The sequence below is a fragment of the Gekko japonicus genome, unplaced genomic scaffold, assembly GCF_001447785.1.
Source record: "Gekko japonicus isolate JY-2015 unplaced genomic scaffold, Gekko_japonicus_V1.1 scaffold153, whole genome shotgun sequence".
Taxonomy (NCBI): domain Eukaryota; kingdom Metazoa; phylum Chordata; class Lepidosauria; order Squamata; family Gekkonidae; genus Gekko; species Gekko japonicus.
Window position 1 is genome coordinate 804,602 of NW_015175360.1, and position 12,474 is coordinate 817,075.

General features: G+C 42.6%; 1 protein-coding gene across 2 annotated transcripts in view; it reads right to left on the reverse strand.

Moving 5' to 3' along the window:
* The window catches only part of IARS2 (isoleucyl-tRNA synthetase 2, mitochondrial), a 54,839-nt gene that overhangs the window by 13,154 nt on the left and 29,211 nt on the right, over positions 1 to 12,474 (reverse strand). For both annotated transcript variants that reach the window (XM_015425362.1, XM_015425361.1), the window contains exons 13-16: positions 8,947 to 9,049; positions 7,482 to 7,575; positions 631 to 739; positions 402 to 504 (exon numbers count right to left, since the gene is read on the reverse strand). In XM_015425362.1, the coding sequence (XP_015280848.1) occupies positions 402 to 504; positions 631 to 739; positions 7,482 to 7,575; positions 8,947 to 9,049 (409 nt within the window). The remainder of the gene's footprint in view (positions 1 to 401; positions 505 to 630; positions 740 to 7,481; positions 7,576 to 8,946; positions 9,050 to 12,474) is intronic.

The window sequence follows — 12,474 nt, forward strand, 5'->3', positions numbered from 1 at the left end:
ATCATGTCTTTGGACTGGAACCACAGCCATGTAATTAGTTTGGTGTAGTGGTTAATAGTGCAGACTCTAATCTGGAAGAACCGGGTTTGATTCCCCACTCCTTCACATGCAGCTACTGGTGTGACCTTGGGTCAGTCAAAAGTTCTTTCAGAGCTGTTCTCTCAAGGGCAGTTCTCAAGAGAGCTCTCTCAGCCCCACCCACCTCACAGGGTGTCTGTCTGGGGGGGGGGGAAGGGAAAGGGATTGTAAGGGATTGCCGCCCTGGGCCGTATGGGTAGGGCGGGATATAAATCTCAAAAATAAATAAATAAATAATATAAATAAGTCGCTCTGAGACTCCTTCCGGTAGTGAAAGGCAGGGTATAAATCCAATCTCTTCTTCTTCTACTACTACTACTTACATTGCCTCCATTGATAACCACATCTGGGTCTACCACGTTTCCAATTGATTTTGACATCTTTTCTCCTTTTTCACCAAGAGTAAATCCATGAACCACAAGAGTCCTAAAACAAAGACCTCCAAGAAATGTAATTTTTCATAACGGATTCAGTATAAACAGTTCTTACTGCTGTTGTTGCCCAAGATTAATTGCTTCCCATTAAGGCTCTGCTCCAGAAACACTGACTTACTTATAAGGTGCCTTTTTTCGGGTTGCCACGCTAGTCAAGAGAGAAGACTGAAACCAACCTCCCAACTGGTCTTTTCCTTCCAAGTATAGATCAGCCCTTTCACCTACATCTGAAGACACACAGAAGCATGACATTTTAAAACAGGACATTTAAATTGCTAGTTGGATGCCAGTAACGTCTTGTACTTTAGCGTCAGTCCTGAATTATTTATTTTTTTAAAAGGCCCCATTATCAAAGTTCTGCAAAGTTTACAAAATCTGTTTGCTATAATGATCTCAACACGCATCATGAATAAAATGACAACTCTGACTATTTTAAAGGGATTTACATTTTCTTAAAAACAGTTTAGAATTTAGGTGGCATTGAACAAGCAACACATGCTTCCTATGAAGATGAGAGAATGGACCTTTTTTTAAACATAGTGCCCAGTCACTCCTTTTACAGATACCCCTTACAAGCTCATTTATACAACCTCTGTTTACTTAATATTAAATTTTGATATCTACATCCAGCTGTAACAAGTTCTACACAACAATGGTTTCCTAAAGTGACCGACTACATCACCTAACGAACATGGGATTTTCAACTAAGCTCCCAAGTTAAATGTTAATATTTACATCCAGCTGTAACAAACTACACAACAATGGTTTCCAAAAGTGACCGACTACATCACATAGCGAACATGGGATTTTCAACTAAGCTCCCAACAATGGTTAATCTGAAGCATCACAACTTGTCAAAATGTATTTGAATATATGACGCTCATAAACGTCAACTCAATATTAAATAAAAAGAGGTAACCAAGATGACAGTGCTCCGGATTTCCAGTATAGAGAGCTGGATGGCTACTGTCAAATCAAGCAGCCATGAAAGCCTACAATCAAGCCCTGAAGACATACCTCTGCCCACCCCCACAGGCCTCTTTCTGTGCACACCCTAACTGACTACTAGTTCAGAGGGATAGATAAATGCATACTATGACCCAGTAACTAAAGATTCCATGCATGGTTCTGAGATCCAACATTTATTATTGTAAAATGGTTATCCTGCCTTCCATCAATGCAGATCTCTAAAGCAGCTGACAGTATACAAGCAGCAAAAATTAAAAATCATGGAACACAAGGAACAATAATTCATTTAGAGAAACATCAAGCAAGCAACTGTCAACCAAAACAACTTTAGCTGCCATTGAAAGATTGCCAGATTGTCAAACAAAACTGAAGAGTAAGTATCAGCATCTGGCTGCTACCTCGGAGAAGGCCCTACTTGCATGGCTAGGTTTTGTGCAAGACCTTAGCTCTTCCCCTCAAAGGTGGGGGCAGCTGCGTTTGTGCATCCATTCCCATTATGGAACTGCCTTGACACTGAAGGGAATGTGCAGACCGTGCACATGTGAAAGCTCAAAACACTTGGACTGGAATCGGAAGCAGAGAATCTCAGGCTTTCAATTCAAAAGAAAAAAGCCTTTAATTGCATTAAAACATCTGGTCTAGAATTTGGGGGGGGCAGGGGAGTAGCTCTGGTTAGCCAATATGTCAACATTTGTACGTCTTGGAAACGACTAGGCTCAGGTCCTATCCTTCCTTTCCATTTGCGCAGGAGAGTCCTCCACTACAAAGTGTGCTTCTCCGGCATTCGGTGCTTTCTTCTCATTCAAGATGCTGTGTCTTGTATAAGCAGAAAGCATCTACAACCAGAAGATCACTCTCTGCAATGCAGGACTGCCCTGTGTAAGAGGAAGGAAGACACAGGATCCAAGGCTGAGTTCCTCACTGGAATTCTCCATGCAAGAAATAAGGGGATGGGGGGAAGAAAAGAGGAAGAGAGGAGTGCACATGAGACCATGGCAACATGCCAGGTTGAGGCACAGCCTGGTTTTCCTTCTGGTGACGGAAGTGACATCATGAATGCAGCCTGTGGGTCTGATACAAAACTCACATCTATTAGGCAGTCACAAAGTACATAAAATTGAGTACAATTTCATTACTCCATTAAAAATAAAATTCAGTGTCTATCTGCAAGTCAATTCTTGTTCCATTATCATCCCCAAACTGTTCAAACACCTTCTCATCCAATATTGCAGAAAATGTGCTCTATTAGTCTAATTTATTTCAAAGGTAGAAGAATTCATTGATGAATTCACACTTGATGAAGACAGCTCTTTCCTTTCCTTCCTCCCACCCAGCAAATCTTCCAGCAGCATACATTTCTCATGCTTGAAAGGTGCCTAGGAAGCTTTAACTATGGTTATTATTTACAGTTCAGAGGCCATAGGTCTTTAGGACTTAATGATCCTTCTTCATTTTGAGTTCAGTATCTTTGATCATAAGGGACTTTAACCTACAGATTAAACACAATGTACATTAATAGCAACCACAATTATCCAGGCCTTTTCCTGAAAATGCCCTGTCAGCACAAAAGCTCAAACAAGATAGGCTTGTTATAAAACAATCCTGTTCATTTAGTTAAACATTAGTAGAAAAGCTCCCTCGGGAATTATGCTGCTGAAGGTTGGAGCTCCAGCAAGAGATGCATTTCAGAGTTTGGACCAAAAAACTTGGACACAGTGGTTACCCGCTGCCCCATCTTTGATACATCTTTAAGTACAGTCTTGGCCAAAATATGCAAGTTGTTTTGCATAAGGGACATGAGATTCAAGCACGAGTTGTTCTTAGTTACAGAACACTTAAACCAGCATTAAAGCGCAGAGAATGTAGCTCTATGCCTGGGGTGCCTATGCAGGCAAGGAGGGCAGCCAAGAGATGAGGGGTCTCCATTACAGCTTCCTCGAGGCCTCACTGTGCCAAAGTGGGGTTCATGACATCATCATAATGCGTGAAACAGGACAGCCCTGTGTGTTTATTCATGGATCTGCCCTGTTCACATATGAAGTGCGCATGGCTATTTTTTTTTACATGAAAAGGAATTATGCTGGTGAAGGGAGCTAAACCCTCCCTTGCTTCACTTTGCGGCATTCAGTTGCTTGAAGTATTTATCTCCAAGCTTGGCTTACTTCCAGTACTGGGTTGGAAAAAGTACTGCAAGCAAGAGAGGGCAGCAAGGTGAACCAGGGGAAGGTTCAGCACCTGTTATTTGCTCACCATTTTCCATGTCAACCCCTCTTCCTTTATGTGTGAATGGGTAGCTCCAGGGCATCTAGTATGGCCTCAAGTTTTCACTCAGTTCATATACAACACATCTTTTCTGTAGGCATCCTGGGCTCCTTAACTGGCATGGTTTTAAAGAGACGGGCAACCATTTATTAACTTTCCCCATGTCTTCACCCAGAACTGACGCTAGGCTCATAAGGGGATGGAAGGAATGTTTGGCAAGAATTTGAACAACATGAATGCTTAAATTTCACCAAGGGGACCACTGCAAGGCATGTACAATGATGGGAACTCTCCAGCAGATACTGGCAAGCATGGACCCAGACCTCACATTCACTTCATCTAGCCAGGACAACGTAGTTAAGGTCAAGAACTTGAACTGGACAACAGTCTGTGCCTAGTGGCAGGCCAAGCTACAATCCGGGGACTATGGTTGGCCCATCTTATCTGCCGAGCCTTCCAGCACACTGGAGTCCTCACACGCAACCAGCACTATTAGTCCCAAACACCTTAACTACTGCAGCCATGTGGACAGATGGTTATCTGCAGCCTTCAACAACATTATAAAACTTCACCAACACTCTGCAACGGCTTGGAACTCCAAAAGGAAGTACAGAAATGGCAAACCTGGCACGTGATTATGGGCGACAAGCATTTCTCAACTTGGCCACAGATGGCATGCATATAAGCAGGTGATACATAACTTCTGGATCTGTGTGCATTCAAACTACAAATGGGGAAGAGAAAATACAATGCCACCATGCCACCATGTGACTATGAATCCCAACAGTAAAATCAGTCTTTCAAAGAAAACCGATAGAAGTGAAACTTTCTTACAGAACTCTGTATCGATTTTACACAACTGCAAATCAGCTCTGCAGAATTCACTATCACTTAACTGAACAGTTTCATGACAAGGTGCAAAGAACCCTTAGATAAACTCACTGTATGCTGATGATACCATTGCTTCTCTGTGTTGCCAGGAAATAAAACCCCTGGGCCAATATGCTTTATAGTTGTAAGAGATCACTATCAGAGGTTTGTGTATTCCAGGTTTAAAGTTCAAAAGCACTTGATGCCCTTGACGAGAGTCCTACTCAAACAGAGCCTACCACTGACGTTCTCTTTCACTATTCTGGAGACCACTGTAGACACAGGTTGCTTTTCCACTGTTGCACTGAAGCCACTTCCACACATATTCAAAGACTTTTCATACTTGAATCACCAAACTGGAGCAAGGACACTTAAATTTGTAAGAAATCAATCTTCACTTAAGGTACATGTTAATTTTGTTGCTTAAAAAGGAGAAATAGGCAACACACAACATTTCATTAACTTGGAAAGATACTCTGAACATAAAACGTGATAATACCCATAACATGCTGAAAATAATCTAATTCTTTAAGGCTGTCATTAGTTTTAGTTTTAAAAAATCATGGGCTTAGATAACATAGAGTATGAGCAGATAGATGAGCTCAGACGCCATTTTTTTTCTTGCCCTCTCCAGTAGCCAAGGCCCCCAAAACACTAATGCTGGAGGTGTGAGAGTTGCATGAAGAACAGCAACAACAAAAATGTATCGTTTGAGAGACTCATCACTGACAAAGGAAGACTGCTTGTGGAAGAGGAGGACAAGCCCTCACTACAGCTTACTGAGCTATGCAGTTCTTAGTTTAACAACAGCCATATCCAGCACCAGCCTTCTGAGGTCTCAGGGGATTGCTGCAGGAAGGAGGGGAAAAACAAACCACATCATGAGTTAACGTTTCACACGTGTGCTCCATAAGATTCATATCACTGACTTCCGGTCTATGGAACAGCGATGGCGGACGCTCTCCCCATAACGGGGAAGGTTGATTCGCACACCAGCGGCCTAGAGGGTTGCCACCTCAAGTGACACCCCCGTGGAGCCTTTGTGATAGGCTCCAGGCCAGGGGGCTTTTGAGGGGTAGCCTCTTCAATGGCGTAATGCTGGAGAATTGAGGCTCCCCTCCGCCCCGATGGTCTAGCCGCTGAGTGGCCTTCGGGCACAAGCTGGACTGACCGGGACAAGCACCGGAGATCGAGCGGAATGGCGTAAAACCGAGCGCGGTCAGAGAAACTGACCGACAATGAACGTGAGTTCTGAATAAAACGGAGTAGTTAGCAAAGTGATTCCCCCCCCCGCTGTTGAAAAAAGAGATTGCAAAGAGGGACGCCTCTTATGCGAATGAGCGGCTAACGGACACAAAGGAGGAGAGGGGAGGAAGTAAACCGAAAGTGGGTTAAGAGACTTATCTGAATTGCGAAGTGTTTGGCGAGTTTTCCGAGTAGCGTGGAAGCGGAAGAAACTGTAAACAAAACAGGAAAGATGGCGGCCCAGCAGAAAAAGTTTAAAACGAAGCCGGGCAGTCAGAGTCCGAAACCAGAATAGGGACCAGATGTCCTCAAACGTCTGGCGGATATGCTTAAGCCGGTGATGCAGCAACTCAATGGTATTAACCAGCAACTGACCGTGATGAATAAAAACTTTGCAGCACAGCAGCTTCAGCTGAACGAGACGGAGAAAAAAGTGGAGCAGGCAAATGAGAAAATTAAAGAGATTGACACCACAAGCAAGAAGTTGAAGAAAAGGTTGGGAGATGTGGAAACGAAGCAAAATTGCCATGAGAATCGAGTTTTGCAGCTACAGATGGAAAAAGCTAACATGATTCTCAGGTTTCAGGGGCTCCAGAAACGGATCAGGAAGACCTGAAGAGGGTGCTCAGTGAGATCATCGCCCCAGTAGTGGGCTTAACAGCAGATGAACTTGTAAACGAAATGGAGTCAGCCTACAGGGCATACTCCAATGACATTAAAATAAACAGCCTACCTGGAGAAATAGTGGTCAGGTTTTCAAGAAGACAAACCAGAGATGCTATTTTAAAAGCAACATCAGCAACCCCACTGAAAAAGGGAAATGTAACCATCAAAACCTTAAAGGACATTCCATTTGAAATTAGACAAAAGATAAAAAAACTACAAGGACTTAATTTCTTTCCTTCAAACTAATGGGATATCGTACAGATGAGCAGTTCCGGAGGGTGTCATCTTTAAGATCAACGATAGAAGAGAGAAGATAGACTCCACTTTTAAAGCTAAAGAATTTTTGAGACATCAGCTGGGGACAGAGGAAGAGTCCAAAGAGGAAGAAACGGAGTCTAGTGACTCTGCTACCTCTGGAACGGAAGAGGACTCTGCGGCAGAAAAGGGTGCTGGACCTGCCAGAGTGGTATACGATTTCAGAGACAGAAAGCCGAAGTAAAGGCAGAAGGACTTGGAAAATGGCCTTTTGAAGCTTAGAATAAGATGATCAGAGATGTTTCTCATAACAACTAATAAAATAACATATAAATAGTGAATTGTTATAAGCAAGAACTCTACAAGTATATTGTGATATTAACACTTATAGTATTAACAATTTTACTAACTGTGAAAAGATCGCCTCCTCTTGGGGTTTTAGTTTAGTGTGGTTTGCTTTCCTTTATTCCTTAGTTGTAGCCCCTTCCCTAATATTTCTTTGTAGTTTTTGTAGTATTTGCAAAATAAAAATATCCCTCCAGGGATTAATAAAAAAAAAGAAAGAAAAAGATTCATATCGCTGTATTGCAATGGATTCACTTATTGGCATAACCTATCTCATGCCTAGTGACTAATGTTGCATCCTCTGGTAGCTACAATGATACACTGCATGATTCAAGACACTTCTAATTTAGAATTTACCTTTTAAAACATGAGCCCAGGATGTTCCACTGTCAAACCAGATATCTAGGACATCCTGCCCTGGTACATAATCTTGGACGTTATGGGCACCAACCTGATCCAGATATAGATAGAAGAGTGTCACAAACAAATAAGGAGAATCAACAGAATATTCTACAAACCAAATTACATACACAGTTCTATGTTCTTCCATTTGTATCCCTCATGTTCTTTACATTTAAATTCACAAAGAATCAGTTACAGCACATCTTTTGTTTCATTCCTAAAGGAAGAGGTAGCATGAGATCAAACAGTCTGCCATGCCCATTATGTACAGACTAGGAATAAGGCCCGTTGTGGAAATAAATACAATGAGATCTAGAAAGAGGATCTGGGAGAGTGCCCCGGCCTTGGGCACTCAGTATTAATTTGCTGTGGCGACCTCAGCAGGGTATGACACCAAGTCCACCATTTTCTCCAGGGGAACTGATCTCTGCCATCTGGAAAGCGTAATTCTAAGTGATCTCCAGCTCCCACCTGGAGATTGGCAACAATGGTTTCCCATGATGGAATGGCTGGTTTGGAGGGTGGAGTCTATGGCATAGTACCTGTCTGAAGTCCCACCCCTCCTGAAACCTCACCCTCTGCAGGCTCCACCCCTCAAATCACCAGGAATTTCCCACCTGGAGTTGGCAACCCTATTTCCTTCCCAGCCAATCATCAACCTACCTTTATTTCCCTCTCACTCTTCAGCTTTCCACCCCGCCCCTCACCTGCAGCCTCTACCATGCTCTGAAGCCCTGACTGCTACGTCACATTGGCTGTCATACAGGGGCCATCTCAGCAGGATATAAGGACACAGAGTCCACCATTTTCTCCAGGGGAACTGATCTCTGCCATCTGGAAAGCAGTTGTAATTCTGTGTGATCTCCAGCCCTCACCTGGAGATTGGCAACAATGCTTTCTCCCAAAAGGCACTAAGGGTACCTCAGAAAACATATTATCTCAGAACAACAAACTGTTTAGAATGTTAGAGAAAAAGGCCTCTAACGACCTCTGTGCTCTGAGGCAAAGGCCAATCAGGCCACATATGCAAATAACCTCTGTGTTCTGACTGGCTATGGGGTGGAGAGGAACAGCAAACTGTTTAGAATGTTGGAGGCGAGACTCAGGCAACGCAGCCAGTGGATAGGAACAGCTTCTGAGTGACAGATCACGGAGCCAAAGGCTGTGGGCGCCGTGTGGAATGTTCAGCAGCGTGCCACCGCCAACAGAGAATTATTCTATAGAGAGATTGCTTTAGACAACTCTTTCACAAGGTGATGGCTGCTGGTGCAGTAGATTCAAGCTACTTTGGCCTTCTGCTCAGTTACCCAAGCCAACAGCTACAGATGGGACTTGAATCGAACTACTGAATTCTGGGTCAAAATTAACAAGAGCCACTCCATGCCCAGACCTGGACTTCACAGGGTGCCTCCCAAATTACCTCTGCCAAAGCCTCACTGGGAAGAAGCTGCTCAATAGGAAGAGTCCACCAGGCATCGCTGCCATGCTGCTCCACTATTTTGATAGCATTCTCAATACTTTTCCTATGAAAGACATTAAATAGATTCCAGCAGGTCAGGAAATTACTATTATCTCTTCTTCAACATAACTCAAACCAAGTTTAAAATGTGAGGCTACAGCTTTATGAACGTATCACTTGAATAAAAATGCACCAATATTTATTTACTGATAATTATAGTACTCCTTTTTCACTAAGACTCAAGGGGGATTACAGAATTAAAACAATTCAACAGTATAAAATGTACAACAATGAATAAAACTGGATTATGAAATTAGAAAACAATAACTAACGGTATAATATGCCAGCAATGCAACAGAGTTGGACTGCCCCCCCAAAAAAAACCCTTTCCACACAAGAAACAAAGCAATGGAAACTGCCTAAAATTCACATATGTTAAAGTAAAGTTGCAAAACCCTTACACTGCCTGAAAAGCAGACCAATGAAAACCAATACAAATAATATCAGAATTATTCAGATTTCTTTTCTGTGTCAGCCCAGTGGTTTTCTACACTAACATCTCACATTTGGCATCTGCCATGTATTAGGCATGGAAGAGTACACAGAAGTCAGGAAAGTTCTCCCAATTGTAACAAGAACCAAGTAAAGATGAGAGCAGATGGTGGTGGAAAAGTAACAGGTGGCTCATTAAAACACTTGCCATTGAAACCTGTCTTTTTGTTGTTGTTTTTACACTTACACTCAGTGTAACATTTTGCTTTTTTCATATGTTGCTTGATTTATTACTTTTGACAACACATTCTAAAAAGCGACTCGGTCTTGAGATTCTTAGCCGGAGCAGTTCCTTGAAACTGCCTTAGAACTTCTTTATACTAAGCCTTTGGAGGTTTTATTAAAAATTTAAACCCCACCTTTCCTCATGGATCAAGGAGGTCCAGGTTACAACATACCCCCACTCTCCTACAACTAAACAGGGGAGAATATGGAAGAGGAGGAACTCCACAGACGGCTACTATGCCATACAATTAGCTTTTCACTGATGGGAAGAAATGACAGTTCAATCCAAACTGTTAGACCTTTCTAAGACCACTGACTTCAGTGGACTTTGAAGAGTGTAATTCTGTTTAGGATCATACTGTGAGTCAACTAGAGGTGATGAGAGAGGAAGTTCCAGAGCTCAGTGACACATGAAAACTAAATCATTGTGTCAGAATAGCAGAAACCTGAGGGTACTCAAATAAAACATTAAAGTGTCATTCTGACAAAAGCAAGCAATGTGCCACTATAAACAGCCAGTTCCCAGAAGACTGGAAAGTAGCAAATATAATGCACCCTTAAAAAAAATCTGACATTCAAGAAGAGAGGGCAAGAGTCCAGTACCACCTTAAAGACTTAATGAAATTTGTGAAAGGGTATGGAGCTTTTGTGAGTCACTGCTCAAAGCTCCTACCCTGCCACAAATTGTGTTAGTCTTTAAGGTGCTGTGGCTCAGATCATGAGCTACTCACTGCAAAACTCAGACCTAAAGTGAAGAAAGTTGGGGAAACCACTAGGCCATTCAGGTTTGACTTGGATCACATCCCTTATGAATATACAGTGGAGGTGAAGAATAGGTTTAAGGGACTAGATTTGATACAGTGCCTGAAGAACTATGGATGGAGGTTTGTGACATTGTACAGGAGGCAGCAATCACCACCATCCCAAAGAAAAAGAAATACAAGAAAGCGAAGTGGCTGTCTGATGAGGCTTTACAAATAGCAGACGAAAGAAGGAAAGTGAAAGGCAAAGGTGAAAAGGAAATATTTACCCAACTGAATGCAGATTTCCAGAGAACAGCAAGGAGAGATAAGGAGGCTTTCCTGAATGAACAGAGCAAAGTAATAGAGGAAAACAATAGAATGGGAAGGACTAGAGATCTTTTCAAGAAAATTGGAGAAATCAAGGGAATGTTCTGTGCAAAGCTGGCCATGATAAAGGACAAAAATGTTAGGGACCTAACAGAAGCAGAAGAGATTAGGAAAGTTAAAGTGCTGCACTCAATATGCCAGCAAATTTGGAAAACGCAACAGCGGCCACAGGATTGGAAAAGGTCCGTTTACATTCCAATCCCAAAGAAGGGCAATGCCAAGGAATGTTCAAACTATCGCACAATTGCACTCATTTCACACACTAGCAAGGTCATGCTCAAGATCCTACAAGCCAGGTTTCAGCAGTACGTGGATAGAGAACTCCCAGAAGTACAAGCTGGGTTTTGAAGAGGTAGAGGAACTAGAGATCAAATTGCCAACATTCACTGGATTATGGAGAAAGCAAGAGAGTACGAGAAAAACATCTATTTCTGCTTCATTGACTACCCTAAAGCCTTTGATTGTATGGATCACAACAAACTATGGCAAGTACCAGACCACCTCACATGTCTCCTGAGAAACCTGCATAAGGGTCAAGAAGTGACAGAACCGGATATGGAACAACTGATTGGTTTAGCATAGGAAAAGGCGTATGACAAGGATGTATATTGTCACCCTGCTTATTTAATTTATATGCAGAGTACATCATGCAAAATGCTGGCCTGGATGACTCACAAACCGGAATTAAGATTGCCAGGAAAAACATCAACAGCCTCAGATATGCAGATGATACCACTCTAATGGCAGAAAGTGAAGAGGACCTAAAGAGCCTCTTGCTCAGAATGAAAGAGGAAAGTGCAAAAGTTGGCTTGAAACTCAACATCAAAAAACTAAGATCATGGCATCCCACCCCATCAATTTTTGGCAAATAGAAGGGGAAGTCATGGAAGCAGTGACAGAATTCATGTTCCTGGGATCCAAGATCACTGCAAACGGTGACTGCAGCCATGAAATTAAAAGACGCCTGCTCCTTGGGAGGAAAGCGATGGAAAACCTAGACAGCATAATAAAAAGTAGATACATCACCCTGCCAACAAAAAAACGTATGGTCAAAACAATGGTATTCCCAGTAGTAATGTATGGCTGCGAAAGTTGGACTATAAGGAAGGCTGAGCGCCGAAGAATAGATGTGTTTGAACTATGGTGCTGGAGAAGACTATTGAGAGTCTCTTGGACTGCTAGGAGATCGAATCAGTCAACCCTAAAAGAAATCAACCCTGACTGTTCCCTGGAAGGCCAGATACTGAAACTGAAGCTCAAATACTTTGGCCACCAAACAAGAAGGGAGCACTCACTGGAGAAGACACTGATGCTGGGAAAGATTGAAGGTAAAAGAAGGGGATGGCAAAGGATGAGATGGTTAGATAGTGTTATCGATGCAACGAACATGAAATTAAGCAAACTCCAGAACGTGACGGAAGACAGGAGGGCCTGGTGTGATGTGGTCCATGGGGTCGCTAAGTGTCAGACTCGACTGTGCGACTGAAGAACAACAAATTAAGGTGCTACTGGATTCTTGCTTTTTTCTACTGCTACAGACAGATTAACACAGCTACCCATCTTGATCTATCTCCAAAGAAGA